Source organism: Grammomys surdaster, unplaced genomic scaffold (assembly GCF_004785775.1).
Source record: "Grammomys surdaster isolate TR1022 unplaced genomic scaffold, NIH_TR_1.0 167, whole genome shotgun sequence".
NCBI lineage: Eukaryota > Metazoa > Chordata > Mammalia > Rodentia > Muridae > Grammomys > Grammomys surdaster.
The window spans coordinates 7,731,059-7,750,789 of NW_021604615.1; the positions used below are offsets into that span (position 1 = coordinate 7,731,059).

The following is a 19,731-nucleotide window of genomic DNA, read 5'->3' on the forward strand; positions in this document are numbered from 1 at the left end:
GAGAGAGAGAGAGAGAGAGAGAGAGAGAGAGAGAGAGAGAGAGAGAGAAGGAGAGAGGGGAGGGCAGAGAAAGTGACACTGAGACAAAGCCACCCCAACCATGGAAGAAACAGGAGGCAGGGCCCCAAGCTGAGGAAGCTTGGTTGGTCCAGAGACTTCACAAAGCAAAGGCTGTACAAACACAGAGACTTCACAAAGCAAAGGCTGTACAAACAGGCATTGAGCAGATCCCAGGCCTGCTCCCCCAAAAAAGGACTTATTTTAGTTAACCCAGAGCAGGCTCAGCTCATGCAGAGCCAGCCTTGCTCTAGTACAAGGAGAAGCCTCAGCAACACAAGGCATCTCCCATGCACTGCGGCCTTAATGAGGAAAACATCGCTGGAAAACCTGCTAACACGCAATCGATGGGTCGATGCCAGCAAGCCACTCACTGACAAGGTCAGCCCCACAGAGACAGCTACATGTTTGAGGGCAGCAACATGTAGGAACTGGACAATCAAAGGCCACCAGTAACAAAACACATAGCCAACAGTGAGCAGCAGAGCACCTTGTGTCAGGACAGTTGGATTCCTTGGTGGGTTCCGTGGACAGTTTTCACCATGTTACCCTGCTTTAGTTCCGGGCTGCCAAAATCTTGATTTTACTCAAATCAGAGCCTATGGCTGCCAGTGACAGGGTAGGTCTGTGTGACTGAGCATAGCATCCCAGCACAGCCACTCATGGAGACTGAAACTGGTCAAAAGAGCAAGATCTGGTGGCCAGGCTAGTCACCTTCATTCACTGGGCCGGGACTTTTAAGCACCTGCTCTTTCTAGGCCGAGGAATAGCCATATGCAGACAGGTTAAATGTGTTTGTAGGACCACATTCCCACTGAGACGAAAGCGGAAGACCAGGAGATACATGACATCAGACAGCTGCTGGTCCTGTGACTAGAAACGGGACAAGGTGGGGTGGTGGGGATCGGTCATGAAGGTGGTGAGGATGGTGGGCCTCCTGAAGGGTTGTGTCATGGAGTTACAATGGGCAGGCACACCATGCTCCACCCTTGCATCCCTGGCACAGACAACTTAAGGATTCGTGACTTCAGCGGGTTTAGTCTGTCGTGGCAGAGGACGTGACAGGGTGGAGTAGCTCCCACTGTGGCAACCATGGTGGCTCTCCCTTTCTCCTCCAGCTCCCAGGCCATGTGGTCATTAAATTTAGTGGAGATTAAATTGAAGGATATTCCAGACAGGGGAGAAGCCTGTGTAAAGACTGGGTGAGAGGGCTTTCACCTTCCCTGTCTTCTAGTGTTTATTAACCGGGAACATGCCAACAATGTCCTGGCGAGGATTCGGAGGGCAAACTCATTTTTTTTTGAGGAGATGAGGAAAGGAAATCTGGAAAGAGAGTGTATGGAAGAAATTTGTTCTTGTGAAGAGGTCCGTGAAATCTTCAGGAACGAGGAGAAGACGGTGAGTCAGGCCAGGTCCATGTGAGTGTGCCAGGGCTGTGTCCTCTCAGTTCCTTATTAGCTGGGGCTGGACTATCCCAGTTTCTGGGCTGCTACAGTGTTCCAGGCTGGCCCAAAGTTGAACCTTTACCCACAAGCCTGTGAAGGGTAGTCAGGGAAAGCAACCAAGGGACGAGACGACCAGGCACAGTACCCTAGCTGTTGCCTCTGGAACATCCATTTTGATGTCCCTCACATCTTTCATGCTCTCTTGCTGAGTAGGAAAACTGAGAGGAAGGGAACATGGCACATCACAGAAGGATAATAGGACATCACAAGTGTGACCATGTTAACCTGTGGGAGGTGAACACGCAGCGTCGCCTTCCCCTCCCACTCCAGTGGGTAAAGAGCTCTGTGACTAAGAGCAAGTAGAGCACGCAGACATATGACAGGAAGCCCATGGCACCACCATCGGCCCTGCCCCCCGGAAGCAGCAGGGGTGAGCCTGCTCCTTCTCCCCGGAAGGAGAGGACCTTCAGGTGCCCAGTAGAAATTTGAGCCTAAATAAATAAGAATGAGCTAAAGAGAAGAGAGTCCCCTCCCCCAAAAAAGGAACCAAGGGAGAGCTTATGGAGAAACAGGCAGTTCTCAGACCCAAGTGGAAGCTGCAACGTCCACTGGCACCACCGAAGGCCACAGAGTCAGGCCTACACCACTTCACGGCCATCCCACTGGCTCCACTTAGGAACTCAGTCACCTGTAGTCAGGATCATGTGACCAAGATCACCAGGGCGGGTTAGGCCAGTGTGACCCCTGAGGGCTGGCATCAGAGTTTTCAGATAGCTGTGACTAAATGTCGGAGAGGACAGTAAAAGGCATAGAGTGTTTTAGCTCTCGCTATCAAAGGGTTCTTCTTGTCCATGATCTCTTCATTTCATAAGCTTATGCAGGACACTCTAGCAGCAGCCAGAGGGAGCATGCCTCTCCTCAAGGCAGAAAGGAGAGCGCTAGAGCCAAGATTCTAAGGACAGCCCCCACCAGGTCAGCTCACCTAAAGTTTGCAGAACTTGTCAAAATGCCACCACCTAGGGACCAGGTGTTCAGTTATGAGCCTCAGAAGGACAGTTCGTATTCAAACCATAAGAGCGGCCATGTTACAAGGCAAAGCTGGCTCTAGGTGTGGTAAAGGATTCAGTCATGGTCATCAGACAACAAAGGACCTTAGGAGGCTCACTGAAACATGGGAAGGACGAATGCCGTCCTCCACAAAGCTGCACGGGCACCTCTGGCCTCTCAAAGCTCTACATCCTCGCTTTACCTTCAACGACGTTACAGTGCAATGCCGTTGAAACCATTTGGACTTAATCCTCAGGAAGGAACTCACCGTGCACCCTAAAGTCATCCCCTGTCTCATTAAAAATGCCCCTGCCTTGCGTCACCAGACACGACAAACCAGATGTGGACTCAGATGTGAGGATGGTTCTGGAACTTTGCTGTGGCAAGTGACGTTCACTAGACTTAAAAACCTGTATGCCAGTTCCAGAATTTGTCCCTTTATCCCACATCCTGGGAGAATTGGCTTGGTAGAGAAGGTTGAGGAAGTCTTGGAAGTGAAGCTGATAGAAACCAACCTGTCAGGGACTGGAGAAACCCGTACAATTCTTTATGCCATCTATGGGATGGAAGCTCTTAAAGTCCTCCACCTCCAACCACACCAGGCTCCTCAGCGAACTTGCCAGAGAAGTAGGGCTGGGCACGATTTCTCCAGCCCCCATTCTGGTATCACCCGCAGACAAGGAGTCTTCTAGTCAGAGGAGCACTCTAAGGAGACTCTAATGGGGTACTTGGATCTATTGGTCATGACGGAAGCATGTAGCACTTAAATTGAGCTCTCACAGCATTTTGAGAATCAAGTCAAGGCCATTAACTGTGGTGAGGCCATGCCACACAAGACGAAAGGAGAGGAAAACTGAACCAGATGAGCATCCTGGAGAGCACACCACCGCAAGTCAGTCTAGAGAGAAATCCACCTTCAAGTCACGTGACCAGACACCGCCTCACTTCAGCAGATCACGGAATTCAAGAGAATCTTGTGTTGCTGTCCACTGGGGCGACCACAGTTCATTTCAGCTGCCAGAAAACAGAAAATGAATCAAGAATTCTTATTATTCCTCATTGTGGTGATGTATGCCTTTTATCCCAGCACTCAGGAAGCAGAGGCAGGGGGACCAATGTGAACTTGAGGGCCTGGTCTATATAACTAGTTCCAAGCCAGTCAAGTATATATAGTAAGAGCTTATCTCAGAAAAGAAAGAAAGAAAGAAAAGATTCCTTTAATTCTTTGCTACCAAAACAATGGTTTATATCTAATGCAGGAGCTATTTTTATTTTAATCATCTGTTTAAAGTAACTACATATATGTGAATATAAAACTTTTCAGTAGACAAAGAATTGCTGTTCTCAATAAGTGGGATTCCTCTCAATCTCTTTGCCCTGCTTTAACAAAATACCCTAGGCTAGGTAATTTACAAACAGCATGAAGGTTTTACTCATAGTTACGGAGGGTGAGAAGTCCAAGGACACGATGCCTGAAGTTTCTGTGTCTGCTTCCAGAGGGCTCCGTGTTGCTAACTCCTCATTTGGAAGACAGAGGAAAGGCACAAGGAGGAACGCGTGTCGAAGCTTCACAAGGCTTCAGTCCCAGAAGTGGCAGAGCGCTCAGGACCTAATCACCACATAAAAGCCTTAACCCTTAAACGATGCCATCTTGGGCTGCAGTGCAAGCTGGGTTTCTCCGCCAGTTAAAAAATGAAAATCCAGGGAAGAAGCATTACTGGGAATCTTGGGGAGTCCCCCTGCAAAGCCATCCTATGAAAGCTGGGAAATCAGAGCCCCTTTGGGGCTCTTAGTCCTAATGATAATATATTAGAGTCTAAAAGGATGACCCAAGGCAGGCAAGTTTTCCGGATTGTGGGAAGAGAAGAATGAAGAGAAGAAACAGAAGCCATGCTGCTTGAGACAAGGTGGTGTGTGGGCAGCCTCACAGTGGACTGGGAGCTTTAAAAGAACAGGAAGCCCGCTGCATTAGTTGGGGAGTATTAAAGTCTAGTTAGACTCTGGCCAGCATCCAAAAGAAGAAAAAGAGAAAAAGATAGCTATGCCTTCGTTATGTCAAGACTTAGAAAGCTGGGCAGACACAGCTAACCCTTGTGGTAGCTCTGAGGGAGTATCCAAGAGGGCAAGAATTATGGGAAGGAAAACATGTTGTCTTCAGGTGAACTCATCTCCTAGGTGTGGTTGCTAAGTCAGGTCCCTAACCTACCACATAAGACTAAGGATTAAGAGACAAGACGAGCCAGGCGTTGGTGGCCCACGCCTTTAATCCCAGCACTTGGGAGGCAGAGGCAGGCGGATTTCTGAGTACGAGGCCAGCCTGGTCTACAGAGTGAGTTCCAGGACAGCCAGGGCTATACAGAGAAACCTTGTCTCAAAAAACCAAAAAAAAAAAAAAGAGACAAGACGAGAGTGTGTCTTCAGCAGGCTATTCATGTAGCCCAGGCTGGCCTTGAACTCACTATGAAGATGAGGAATAACCTTTGAACTTCTGTCCTCCTGCCCCCACTCTGAAGTTCTGGGATCATAGGTGTGTGCTTTCATGTAAAAGTTTCTGTTTAATTTTTGGAAATATATTCTGCACCAAACAGATCTCTATAAATCTCTGTCTTTTTCTCCTTCACCCCAGAGACTGAATGAAGGGCCTCCCATGAACTAGACAAGAGCTCTACTGGAGGCTGTATCTCCCAGTCTACACTGAAATAGTTTAGTAACAGCACACTCACTGCGGTGACTACCGTAACAGAGTCCTATAAACAGAATGGCTTAAAGTAACAAAGTAACAAGGATTTGTTCACTTGAAGTTTCACAGGCAGTGAAGACAAAAATCAGGACCCAGCCAGGCTGGGACCTTTTGAAGTATCAGAAGAAGCTGTGCTGTGGTGTCCAACATTACTGAGACATCTGCTGTCTCCCATGACCCTTCCTTCACTGTCAAGCTCCTGTGTCTTCTCCTTACTTTGAAATGGACGCTCTCATTGGTTAAGAATATATGATAATTCTGGATGACATCACCTGGGTCTTCATCCTAAGTTACATTCACGAAGTTCCATTTCTAGTTAAGATCATATTCTGAGGTCCCAGCTAGATCTGAACGGGGAGTGGGGTTGTAAACTAGCTGAGTGTACTGTGACCATCTGTTAGGGTAGTGTAGACCTTGACCTGTTTAAAGCTAACAAGCCATTCACACTTTTCCCACTGATGCCTGGCAGCCAGGGGTCTTTTTCTTAATTTTTGAGCATGGGGATCGTTTAACTGAATATCATACTCCAGTGGTGTATAATGAATGGATCCACTTTGTCCAGCCTACTTCTTGTTGGTTACCTTGAAATGTTGTTTCAATGTTCAGCAAGAGTCACGTGTTGAAGCAGATGGGAGATAGGCCCTCTCAGGAATCAAGTATACTGGCAGCTCTCCCTTTCAGATGGAGAAGTTCTGGAACATTCTTCAGAGCAGTTTACCATCAGTGTGAAATGTCTGTTTTCTCTAATGCATTTTAAAATACTTTTTTTCTTTTAGGAAGAATTCTGGACCAAATATGAAGGTGAGATGTCTCCCGTTTCAATCTTAAGTGAGAGAGAGTCCTTAACATGTAAATCAGGAAAAATGATTGGTCTTTGAAAACATTTTGAATTTATATCCCTGTTCAAATCTTATTTATCTACAGTTTTCCCTTATGGCTTTCCGTAATACTATAAATAAGTATCTCATAGTAATTTTATATGAGTCATTTTATTATTTACTAAAATACACATCTTTTTAAATGGAATCTTGTCCTGTTGCCACAAACCCCCAGGCTCAAGTCAGCCTCATAGCGCAGCCTCTGAAGTAACTGGGGCTACAGATTTTTTTTCCACCATGTCTGGCCCAGATACAGATTTAAGTCAGTTCTTCCTCATCTGAGGATACCAATGTCCATGATATTTTTAATAAGTATAGCAAGTTAGATCAAACAGTGAAGATCAGAATACTGGACTCTAAACAGTGGTCACCCTGGCTACTGCTCATAGCATCAGAGATGGTACTGATTATAACTACCTGGAAGTTACTTCAAAATGGCAATTAGACCTGCCCCTGGGTAAGTGACTGACCAGGAGAGGTGGAGCCTATGTGAGGGCTGGATCGTCTTTGGATTTCCATTCCATACCCAGAGGCCTTGGGGAAAAGGTTCTCCATGTCCTCTGATCAGCAAGCACCAGAAACAAGTGGCCTCTTGTCCTTCTCCTTTCCAGAGAAGGCAAAGCACCTCGTCCTGGCCACAAACACACTGTAATACATTCCAGCAGAAATCAGGGACCCAGCCAATGATGATGGACAGGGGTGTCACACATGCACTCGGGAAGTAAACAAGATCTAGATATGACGAATTCTTCTCAAGGAGAAGTGTGCTTGAGATCTCTGCAAAGTGGGTGCAGGGGCGAGGCCACACACTGTCGGTGGCGTGCGCGACGAGGCCTCAACCTTACTTTCCAAATCCTCCCGTTGCAGACGGCGACCAGTGTGAGAGCAGCCCTTGCCAGAATCAAGGCGAGTGTCGGGATGGCATCGGAGGTTACACGTGCACCTGCGCGGAGGGATACGAAGGCAAAAACTGTGAGCTCTGTAAGTCCCTCTGCTTGGTGGACCTCCGGATCATAGAGAAAGGAGAGGGAAGATGCTGAAATGCCTGACAGGCAACTTAGGTCATTTGTAGTTCTCTGACACACTGAACCACCCAAGCGGTCCTCTAGCTGCTCAACAGGGTGCTGTGTGAGATACAGTGCTCTGTGGGCCAGAGCTGTTGGAGGGCACCGCTGTACAGTGGCAGACTGTTCACTCTGCTCTGGTCAAATGGTCTCAGGCCATATGTCGCCACAAACACCAATGGGGAATGTTCTAGATTGTCCAGTTTTAGACAAGCGATGCGCTTAACCGATTCTACAGGGAAAGTCACGGAGCTATTTTTACCACGGTGATTAGATTTTTTAAATGAAGCTTAGGTTACTGTTAGACCCAGTCTTCCCTTACAGGAAAGAACTGCATTTCTTTTACCTCTTTATTTATTGCTTTTTTGACATGGGGTCTCACTCACTGTCCAAAGCGGGCCTAGAACTTACTGTGTAGCCCACTCCAGATTTGAACCCCTGTCTCAGCCTCCCAACTACAGGGATAACACATGTATGTCCCCATGTCCAGGGTTAAGTGACTTCCCTTATAGAATGAGATCTTTATGTGGGTACCCTCAGGACTCGCCACAGTGAAGCTGCTGATTATGACTGTGAACCATTCCCCAGAACCGCAGACATCTGCACACCACAAAACCCAGACATCTGCACATAACAGACCAAGAGGTCTAGTGAGGGGCACAACTGGGGAGCTAAAATTCCATTAATTTACTCCATTATTGTGTTTTTTTCACCCAAGCCTACACTGAGAGCTGTAATGCAGATTACTTCTGTCTTAGTAAGGGTTTTATTGCTGTGAACAGACACCATGCCCAAGGCAAGTCTTATAAAGGACAACATTTAATTGGGGCTGGCTTACAGGTTCAGAGGTTCAGTCCATTATCATCAAGGTAGGAACATGGCGGCATCCAGGGTATGGTGCAGGAGGAGCTGAGAGTTCTACATCTTCATCTGAAGGCTGCTAGCAGAAGATTGACTTCCAGGCAGCTAGGATGAGGGTCTTATAGCCCACACCCACAGTGACACGCCTACTTCAACAAGGCCACACCTACTCAAACAGGACCACACCTAGTAGTGCCACTCCCTGGGCTGAGCATATACGAACCATCACAGCCACAGACATGGTTATTAGCATGAGCTGGCTCAGCCTATGCTGCAAGCAGGTGAGTGCCTCTGGTCCAAGACGCTGTGGATGGAGGTATAAGGACTCAGTCAGCCTTGAGATACAATGGGCAGGTCAGACGTTACCAAGAGAGTGCTGTGCCACAATTTCATGTACCCTGAGGCCTTCACTTCCATGACTTAATATCACGGCTACAAAGCGGAGGGACTTAAATGGAACCCCACTCCACCACCACCCCTGCTTCCATATGCTCTGGACCTGGTTCCTGGCTTCCTGCCACATATTTCCCATAAAGGACTATTTCTTCCGGGTCTCACAGGAACCCAGAACTAAAGACACAACATACCCACAGCAGGGATCGTGACAGGGCTCACATACTGTTGGTTTTTATTGGGTGAGGGAAGAAAGAATTGTGGCTAGGATGCAGCCCTCCCCTCATGCCAAGGGCAGCGCCCTAAAGAAGCAGGATGTGCAGAGCCCTCAGCATAGAGCCATAGAGCACACTCCTGCCATCGCTCACAAAGCTTTTCAAAAGGTGGAGAGCCCTGCAGGAATGCCGAGTGTTCCTCCCACGGCCTGTGAGGATGCCAGATGTTCCTTCCATAACCTGTGCGTATGTCAAATGCCCCTCCCATGGTCTGGGGAGGCAGCGGCAGGGAAAGAGGCTTGTAAGGGACTGGCATCTCAGTTGGCTGCCTGTCATGTTACCATGTGTGTATTCCTTGGGACTCTGGTCCTTTGCACACCCCAGCCTGGGTGTGGCTGAGATGAGGCAGATGTAGCTGGCATGTCTGAGTTAGTCACATGTCTATGAGAAGGACTCATCTGTCCTCTGCTTTGCAGTTATTCGGAAACTCTGCAGCCTAGACAATGGAGACTGCGACCAGTTCTGCAGGGAAGAGCAGAACTCAGTGGTATGCTCCTGTGCCAGCGGTTACTTCCTGGGTAATGATGGCAAGTCCTGCATCTCCACAGGTAGGAGTCATTCATCCATGGAGACAGTGTACCACTGCTGTGTGGGGGTCATCAGTCCATGAAGACAGTGTACAACTGCTGTGTGGGGGTTATCAGTCCATGGAGACAGTGTACAACTGCTGTGTGGGGGTCATCAGGCCATGGAGACAGTGTTTCACTGCTGTGTGGGGGTCATCAGGCCACAGAGACCACGTGCCACTGCTGCAGGCAGTGTTGCGGCATGTTCTGGTGGGACTTGCAGCTGACAGTGCCAGGAGATGGAGAATTAGGGGTCGACAGACCTACAGTTCAAGCATGGAAGCTTTAGGTTTGAGAGAAGGTATGTTAGACCTAGGGGCAAGCAGCTGCTGAGCCTCAGGACCTTACCTGAAGTGGCTGGCTCTGTGGTCCTGTTCCTGCTAAAGCAGCTGAAAGGAGGTGGTCCCAGGCATCACTACACTGGATCTACCCACAGCTCCAACAGTGACTACTGTGCAGGGTACCCATGCTCCTCTGGCTTGAGGGCCTGGAAATCATAGTTGTCACAATATCCCAGGGGCAGGACGAGAGCAGGATCCTCTTGGGTTGAGAAGGAGGCATAGGCAGGAAGGGGACCTAGCACCCGTGACATTTTTCCAGCTCCATGTTGATTGGGTTCATCACCTGGTGAGAGAGGGATGTGCCAGGTCTGAGGAGCACCAGAGGCACTATTAATAAGGCTCTTAGAGAGCAGTGAGTGTCAGATGGGCTGAGAAACATGAAGGGCCATAGCAATGAAGATCTAGAGAAGGGTTCATCTGAGCAATACAGATAGCAACTCTGAAAAGCCAGCCTTTTGGTTCACACATAGTCCCTGACTCCCACCACAGCAGCTCCCAGGAGTGCAGAGTCTTGGGCCCACAGAGATCGCAGACAACCAAACATACAGAGGAGATGACATAGGACTCGGCCTGCTGAGCTGTTTCTCTCTCTTCCCCTCTCATCTGCTGCTCACTAAAGACAATTTATCTCAGCAACTAAGTAGTCAGAAACGAGCGGCTCTGGATACATCCTTCAAGGATGAATCCAGATGGATAACATGAAATCTCTCAACAACCAAACAATAGGAAAATTTTTTTTCACTGACATTTTTTAAGCTTAAAGAAGTTAAGAAAATTTTAACTGGAGCTATTTCTTGATATGTGTACAAATTATTTTAACTCCAGGAGGGATAATCACAAATCGATTCAAAATACAGTTTAATTTCTGAAGACATAACAAAGGGCTGAGGTGTGTTCAGTAGTAGAGAACTTGCCTAGTATACTTCAAAAGTTTATAACTGCATATTTCAGACCAAAGATAAGAGTCACCAGTTTCTTCTCACTAGCTAACATCACAATCACAACTCTTAGGAACACAAGCAAAGGCTACATTGTAACTACTTGACTTCAAACCATGGCTGGCAACAGAATAGCCATTGTGCCCTGTCTCGGGCTACAGGGTCCTTTTCTTGCTGTTGGATTCTGCTCCTTTTCTTGCAAAAGGTAAAGGCTTTTAAGTTTTCTAACTCTGCTTTTTATTTCTGGTTCTCACTGTAAACTTGGTTAAAAACAGCCAGCAACAACCATGCCACAGCCTAAAAGCTGGGCAGCCAAGAAATTTCTTCTGCCAATTTAATTTGCCTGTCATCTTTAAAATATAGATTCTATAGTATGGGCAAAATGTGAACAAGGTCTTTACAGCCAATGGCCTCAATCTGATTCCCAACAGAGCTTCTGAAAAAGTTCATGATCATAATATTTGCTACTCACAATTCTATCAACATTCTGGGCTTCTAAGATCCCGTTGGAACCACATTCAGCTCTGCCAACAGAATTCTAAGTTTACTCTAGCTCACATCTCTAAATGCTTTCAAATTCTCCCTACAAACTAGTCCGAGCCTTTCGAACCACATGACCAGTCGTAGCCATAGCAACAACCCCACTCTTGGTACTAAATATTTGTAGTAGTCAGAATTTCAGAACTGCAACAAAAGATCTGACAAAATTTAAAGGATGAAGGATTTATTTTAGCATTTATTTATTTATTTATTTATTTATTTATTTATTTATTTAAGCTGTGTTTTACTTGACTCCTAGTAGGCCTAACCATCCCACCCCAGCCAGGAAACCTCACGAGGCCTATCTGGAGCTTCTGGCTTTGCTGAGGCCACTGTGGTCCTATTTTTTCAGATCCCTTCCCCTGTGGAAAAGTCACTACAGGACGCAGGAAGAGGTCTGTGGCCATAAGCACCAGCACCAGTGAGCCTGACCCTGAAGACCTGCTTGATACGGATATCCCATACCCTACTGAGAGTCCTTCTGAACTACTCAACCTCAATGAGACGGAGTCTGAGGGGGACAGCAGTAACGTTACTCGGATTGTGGGCGGCCAGGAATGCAAGGATGGAGAATGTCCCTGGCAGGTAACTGGCCTAAGCTAGTCTTGGATGCAAGTAGGAAAACCCTTTCAAGGTCTGCAAAGGCTATTGGGACCACCCTCTTTGGGTCAGCAACTCAGACCCACAAGGGTCCTTTTCAGCGGCCATTTTTCATTTCTAGTTTGAGAAAATGTTTAGATTAAAAACATCTAAATGCTAACAGGAGTAAAATATGTTGAAGGAAGATACATCTATTTACATTCAAAAAAAATTTTTAAACGACTCTGGTTATTGACGTGATCTAGGGTTGCCAGACTTAGGAAAGAAAGCCCAAGCCCCTCAGTGAGCCTGAGTCTCCCTAGTGTAAACATGCCCTGGACGCTGTAGAAGAGTGCTCAGCCACTATTTCTGATCCCAGCTTGATTTCTGATCCAGTACCCTGAATCTCTTCCATCATCTCAGCTGGCCCTTGAGATTTGCAATGTCCAAAACCTAAATGCCTCTCCCAGAAGCAGCAGTTCTCAACCTGTGGGTCACAAGCTCTTCAGGGGTCACATATCAGATACCTTTCATATCAGAAATTTACCTTATGATTCATAACAGCAGTAAAGTCACAGTTATGAAGTAATAACAAACTAACTTTATGGTTGTGGGGGCACCGTAACACGGGGAGCTGTATTAAAAGGTCACAACATTAGGAAGGTTGAGACCCACTGGTCTAGAGCCACCAGCAAATCCCAGAGAGCATCTAAACAGCTTCCACCTGCAGGGTGCAGGGCAGGTGTTGTTAACCAGAGGCGGGAGTTCCAGCCGACTCTCTTCAGACACAGGTACTGAGAACTCACTCAGTGGCCGCTATGTGTAGGCTATGAGATCTCTTATCGTCAGGGAGCCTGAGGAATACTCACCAGGGCTCCTGACGGAGTCTGGGTAAGAGAAACCTGCTCCTGGGCCAAGACTGCCTCCTCCTTAGAGAAAAGCATGTGCTGTTGGGTCTTAGCTAGCTTCCTCTCCCTTGTCACTCAAGCAAGGTTTGAGTTTATGTAGTTATCAAAGGCAGGTAGGGGCTAGAAAGATGGCTCAGTGGTTAAGAGTGTATACGCCTTCTCCAGAGGACCAGGGTTAAATTCCTGGCACTTACATTAGGCAGCTCACCATCTCCTGTAACTCCAGCTCCAGGGGAGCTGACATCTTTGGCTTTCCCAGTTATCTCCGCTTACCTGTGCATGCACATAGACATAATTTTAAAATATCTTTAATATAACAAGAGGAAAAATAAAATCAATAAAAGAAAACTCACTGACTTCTTTCGGTAATGAGTAACCTCAAGAATTCCTTTTGGACATAACAGTGCAGACTGCCCCCCTCCTTTTTTTTGAGATAGGGTCTCAGGGCGTGGGCCTGGATGGTCTTGAACTCACAAGAGATCTACCAACCTCTGTCTCCCTAGTCCTGGGATTAAAAGTGGATGTCATGTGCATCCTGCCCATTGACTGAGTACAGCCCCTAACTCCCACTATAGGGTAGGGGATTTGCTAAAGAAAGGCAACCCAGCCAACACTTAGTGCCCGGCACTGCAGGCCGGCGCTCTGTGATAGGTATGGTTCTTCTCCTGGACATCAATTCTTGCTTCCCTTGGATAACTTCTCAGTGGCAGCCACATGTACCCTGCGTAAATCATCCCAGACAGTGGCATTTCACGAGTAGGAAGGCAGGGCTGAAGGCTGCATGATTTGGACCATGGGAAGTAAGGTGTTTCTCTAAGCAAGGCTGGCTAGGCTAGCTCATGAGTCACAGCCATGTAAACCTAAAGGTTCTTACTACAGAGGAATGTCTTCTGTGCTTAACAGGAGAAAGGGTTAGGATTGACTGGGAAGAGAAAAAAGAGGAGGCCCGTTAGAGTGACCTTGTCAGCTGGGTGAGAAGGAGACAGGCAAAGATTCCTCCAGGGTAGGTTTTGGTCTAGGTCAGACCCTCAGCAACTATCTGTTGGTCAACCTTTAAAGCAAACCAAACCTATCTGGAAGAAATGAGGCTGGATATTTCCAGGGGTTAGGCACAAGGTGGCCACTGGAGAATAGACTGAGTGTCATGGAGGAAGGTCTGGCCACTTGAGTGAATACCACAGGATATGCAGGGGCAGGAGTTGTAGGACTAGCTAGCAGGGGTAGGGCAGAGCCATGCAGTGGGGTGGACTACATGGGGCCTCTGCCAGTATCTGGAACTAAGAGAAAGGTACCATGCACTCCCTGAGCAACAGACGGGCAGAAGGGCAGGGTCTCTGTGTAACCTAGCAGATGGAGAAAGCAGTGGTCAGAGAAATAGGCATAAGACTCCTAGAAAAGACTACTTGAGAGTCCCCGGAGAGCCCAGATGGCCTAGTCAGCTCAGCATGGCTTCACGCAGGCCATAGACGGTTTGCAGACATTCTGTTCTGGTCACAGGCTCTGCTCATTAATGAAGACAATGACGGGTTCTGTGGGGGCACCATCTTGAATGAGTTCTACATCCTCACCGCAGCCCACTGTCTCAATCAATTCAGGCGATTCAGGGTGAGGGTAGGTAAGTGACATTCCGGCTCTGGGGGTGCCACCATCTCAAGCCCTAGAAACACTGAGGCTCTCCCCAGGATCTTTAGACACATGGGATCTGTTAGCAACACTCGCCTGATGCAGAAGTCCTGCTTGGAGACCGAGAGTTCATCTCATGGGAAGAAGGTCCAGAACCTCAGAGGGGGAGGGACAGAGAATTCGGAGGGCAGGCATCTAACAGCTTCCTCAGACCAGGCCATTCCCCCAAGAGACTTCTCTTCAGAGTCTCTAGCGCGTCTTTCTTGATGCTTCTTCTAGCATGCATTCCTCAGAAGCCTTCCCAGCCTTCCTCTCTCTCTCTTTCACTGTGAGTCATTGCATGTATTCCCATGTTTCCACAAGACCCAGGAGCTGTCCTGTAACAATCCAGTACAAGCCTCAAATGCAGTTTGAAAAATGTCTGACATTTCTCTGCTACAGCTGTATTAAGTATAGACTGTTGAGAGTGTCTCAGCGTTTCTCCTCCCCAGCCGTATACCCAAGGCCTTGACTTTCCATTCCTCCTAGGAGGATAAATAAACTTCTGTTGTGAATGAGATGTTACCACATTGTCCTTCCACAGTCAGCAATACTGTTCTTTCAGTTCACCTTAACTCAGACTGGGTGGGTCCAAATGTACCGGCACCTGTGAGGATGGGTGCACCACCCAGGTCTGGAATAGAAGATCCTTGGCTCTGAGAAAATACACAGACCCAGCTTCCAGGAAATACTTAGGGACCATCTGCTAAAGCATGGGGAATTGGAAAGAACTGGAGCCCTAAGCCTGCACACAGAAATCTGCTCAGGAGCTGTCTTAGTGTTGACAGTATCCACTACTCTTACAAAGGACCTCGGTTCAGTTCCTAGAACCCATATGGTGGCTCACAACTGTCTGTGACTCAAATGCAAGGGAATCTGATGCCCTTTTCTGGCCTCCATGGGCACTAGGCAAGCCCAGAGTGCACATACATACATGTGCAGGCAAACCCTCAGGCACATAAAATAAAATAAACCTTTACTTTAAAAAGATTTTTAAAAAAATATAATGAGAAGGTAAACTTGAAGAAAGACAGGGCATCTTTTAAGTACCTTTATTTTTATTTTTTGAGATGGGTTATTTTACAGACAACTGGCAGTTCTTAAATTTACAAAGGACCTTACTCATCCTTCTGACTGCTAGGAATACAAGCATACCCTCCTTGGCTTGGGTCTGGTTTCCTATCAGGGAAAAAAAAACTTACTTGTTCAGCTTACACTTCAACATCACAGGTCACCATCAAAGGAAGTCAGGACGGGAACTCAAGCAGGGAGGAACCTGGAGGCAGGAGCTGATGCAGAGCCCACTGGAGGGTGCTGCTTACTGGCTTACATAACATGGCTTACTCAGCCCGCTTTGTTATAGAAACCAGGACCACCAGCTCAAGAATGGCTCCATCCGTAATGGGCTAGGCCTTCCCTCATCAATCACTAATTAAGAAATGCCTTCAGGCTTGCCTACAGCCCAATCTGTCTTAAAAGGGACATTTTTCTCAGTCAAGGTTCTTTCCTCTCAGATGACTAGCTTGTGTCAAGTTGACATAAGACCAGGCAACACAGCGCCTCCCTCCCTCCTTTCCTTTCTTGCTTGCTTTCCTGTTGAGACAGGATCTGGTTTATGTAGTGTGGGTGCCCTGGGACTTACCATATAGATAGATGACGCTGGCCTTAAACTCATAGATCCACTTGCCTCTACTTCTTCTCTGATGGGACTCAAGGTGTGCCTCTTTATCGCAGCAGATTTCAAACAAGTGGCCCTCCGGGCACTCAGCACCATCCTCTCTCTCTTTCTCCGGCCTCAGGGGATCGGAACACAGAGAAGGAGGAAGGCAACGAGATGGTGCACGAGGTGGACATGATTATTAAACACAACAGGTTTGAGAGGGACACCTACGACTTCGACATCGCCGTGCTGAGGCTGAAGACCCCCATCACGTTCCGCATGAACGTGGCCCCTGCCTGCCTTCCTCAGAAAGACTGGGCCGAGTCCACACTGATGACACAGAAGACGGGCATCGTGAGCGGGTTTGGACGCACACACGAGAAGGGCCGGCAGTCGAACATCCTGAAGATGCTGGAGGTGCCCTACGTGGATCGCAACACCTGCAAGCACTCCACCAGCTTCAGCATCACGCAGAATATGTTCTGTGCAGGCTATGAGGCCAAGCTAGAGGATGCCTGCCAGGGGGACAGCGGTGGCCCCCATGTCACACGGTTCAAAAACACCTACTTTGTGACCGGCATCGTCAGCTGGGGAGAGGGGTGTGCGAGGAAGGGAAAATACGGCATCTATACGAAGGTCACAGCCTTCCTCAAGTGGATTGAAAAGTCCATGAGAGCCAGGAAGGGCCCCACAACTGACAGGCCAAGGTTAGCAACTCTGCCCAATTAAAGAAGTCCTTCTCTGGACCTGTTGGGTCACGTCTGGTGTTGTTTAATGTTGCCACCCGAGCAGGAATGTGGCTTGGGTGGCTGTCCACCTGCAGTGGTGGAGTCTTTTGCCTCAGTCTTACTTCCCTTGACTTCATGGTAAAAGAGACAGGCTGCAGGTGAGCAAAGGTCTCTCTTCCTGAACCAGACAAGAAGACACTCAGAGAGTCGCTGGTTCTAGGGGTTAGGTGTCTGCTCACACTTGGATGGAGATATCTCTGCCCATAATCACAGCATCTGATTCTGATTTTGAGTGGTCAGACTGACTGTCTCAACTGACTGTGCTTAACTGCGTGCGTGCGCACACACACACACACACACACACACAGGGACTTCTGCCCCTCACCAGGTGTTTTAGGTTGAGAGGCCCAGACTCTGATACTCCTTAGCTTGGCCAGAGAACCCTCAGTCTCCTCTGGGAACTAGGCAACATGGAATTGCTAATTCCATGACATCCACTGAAAGTAAAGGATCCTGGGAAGAAAGGCTAAGGTCTCTGTCTAAATAAAGGGACTCTTCACCCAGATCCAAGCCAGCCACAGTCCCATGCTGGGTTGCCTTTAAGTGTGTACAAATGCTCCCCATACTGTGCCGTCCACTGAGTGTGCATAGACGTTGTGCTGAACTGAATGCTGCGTGTGCATGCTGTCTCCCCGGGCTGGGCTGTGTAGTAAGAGTGCACAAGAGTCTTCCCAGATGGGCTGCCTGGTGAGTGTGCATGGAGTTCCCCTGAGCTAAACTGGGTATTGAATGTGCACAGACCCTTCTTCCTGAGCATGTTGTCAACTCACCAGTTGCTAATAGAGACCCTACCCCATACCATCAAATGGGTCTTAGCTCTGGCTTTGATTAGGAGACCTCAGTGGGGTCTTTGCAAAATCTAAGTCGTGGCCTTTCTCCAGACATTGAATTCTAAGTCTCTGGAGTAAGCCTAACCCAGAAGTTTCTGAAACTCTTCCAGACACTACCATGTCATTCAAGGATGTGTCCAAAGAGTGGCATGACGTGGCTGGCCAGGGCTCAGGGCATGTCTCTCCCCTCTAGACTTCCATTGCATCCCAGCCCTGAGTTAATGTTTGTGGAAACCAAGCCTACGTTCAGTAAATAGAGTAACTGTTTTCCAGAAGTACCTATAGCTTGGACTTTACATAACTTTCCTAAGCAAAGTTTAAAGGTTCCAGTACAAAACTTCCCCCAAATCAAGAGCTGAACCGAGTCCTTTGTAAACAGATTTTGCAACGTTTGGAAAAGTCAACAAAAACAACACTTGATTTCCTAGAACCATAGTAGCCAAGAGTAAGGCTGGGGTCTGAGAGCGGAGCAGACCTCAGCAGCTGCAGCTGGGACAATGATGTGGACAGTGGAGAACTCCTTCTCTGTAGCGTGGTCCACTGGCCCTGCCTGTAGGTCAGCAGTGGGGGGACTTGCCTCTGGGGATGGACTTTGTGGCTGTCCTTAAGAACAAGAACTCCCTGGGCTCTGACAACCCCAGGACAAGGTCAGCATCCACACATGTCCCTGAATCAATAGAAAGGCAAGCACAATATTCTGTGTGGGTGTGGGGTCAGTCCATGGGGAACCTGGGCAGACATTAAAATGTGAGTTTTCAGGCTGGAGGCATGGCTCAGTGGTAAAGAGCAGCAACTGTTCTCCCAGAGGACCTGGGTTCCCAGCACCCACAGGGCAGCACACAGTTGTCTGTAACTCCAGCACCAGAGGATCCAGTACCTTTACTCAGACACACATGCAGGAAAACACTAATTCACATAATAATAAAAAATAAGTAAATTATTTTAAAAGACAATATTTAAAAAGTCAATTTACTCAGAAACACTTTCATGTTATACATATTTTACCACAATAAACATTAAGAAAAAAAATCAATAATTTCAAAACAAGCAGAAAATCTGTCACCCAGATACTGAGTGTCAGGGCTGGGAAGGTGAATCCTGGATTGAATGAGGCATCTCCCCCTGTAGCTCTGGCAGTTGGAACCCAGGATCTCTGTGGTGCTGGCAATGTGGGTGCAGGCTCTGGGGTGCTGATGATGGGGACCAGGCTCCCTAGGTGTGTTAGTAACGAGAGCACAGACTGCCAGGGCAGATAGTGGTGGTTTCTAAACTGACACAGAAAAGAGTAAAATCCTCACTTGGCTCTGCTCCTAAGAACACTTTGGAATCCAGAAGTCAGACCTAATGCAGTGCCAGGGAAGGGTTCAACCCCCAAAACAGACAGGAGCCAATCTGATGCAACTCACAACAGGGTCTTTATTCTATTAGAGCTAGCTCAGGCCACCCCCTCACACTGTTGTCACACAGGATGGTTTGGGTCGGGGGAGGGAGCCCCGAATATCTATCGGGGCAAGGCTTTATAGTAAGGAGCAAGTGGGGGAGGGGTTGAGTGTGCAAGCATCTAATTGAAAAGTTACTATGGCCTTTGACATAATTGGCTGGTGCTGGGAGTCATATTGTGAACTTAATCCTGCTCCCCTCTGCATTGGTGGTGGCTAGGCAGAAGGTGGGTGTGTAACGTGGGGGTACAGGTTTGTAGGGGGAATAACCTGGAGACACTGGTCTTGTTGGGAATTAGCCTAGAGACTAGAGGTAGGCTGTTTTTGTTGGATGGGGGGCAACTTGGAAACTAATGTTAGGTATCAGTCTGTTAGTTTACCTGAGTTCAAATCTAGGTCAGGTTTTCTAAAATGGAGTCTGAACTTAAAAGATTTGGCCTTTCACTATCAAATGACTGAAGGAGAAAAGACTTTGCTCCTGGAGGGTGGCTTTCACAGAGGCCACGCCCCTCCCACTGCTGAGGAATGTGAGCCCCAGATGTCTTCAGTGTTTTTATATCTTGGATGGTTTGGGGAAGCTATAGACGTGCTTCCTATCAGTCCTCCGATCAGCCTGTGCCTAGAGAATGGGTGAGCAGTCTCAATTTCATCCAAAGAAGTCACTTAAAGTGGTCCTAGGTGGCAGGGGAAGACAAATGATAAAATCCTTCAGAAAAATAA

At 47.8% G+C, this 19,731-nt stretch overlaps 1 protein-coding gene across 1 annotated transcript in view; it reads left to right on the plus strand.

Moving 5' to 3' along the window:
- F10 (coagulation factor X) overlaps nucleotides 1-16,712 on the plus strand; it is a 17,197-nt gene extending 485 nt beyond the window's left edge. Inside the window, exons 2-8 of the mRNA XM_028766301.1 lie at nucleotides 1,292-1,455; nucleotides 6,066-6,090; nucleotides 7,035-7,148; nucleotides 9,177-9,308; nucleotides 11,498-11,730; nucleotides 14,130-14,247; nucleotides 16,094-16,712. Coding sequence (XP_028622134.1) covers nucleotides 1,292-1,455; nucleotides 6,066-6,090; nucleotides 7,035-7,148; nucleotides 9,177-9,308; nucleotides 11,498-11,730; nucleotides 14,130-14,247; nucleotides 16,094-16,683 — 1,376 coding nt within the window. The 3' untranslated portion in view covers nucleotides 16,684-16,712. The remainder of the gene's footprint in view (nucleotides 1-1,291; nucleotides 1,456-6,065; nucleotides 6,091-7,034; nucleotides 7,149-9,176; nucleotides 9,309-11,497; nucleotides 11,731-14,129; nucleotides 14,248-16,093) is intronic.
- Nucleotides 16,713-19,731: the final 3,019 nt, after the last annotated feature.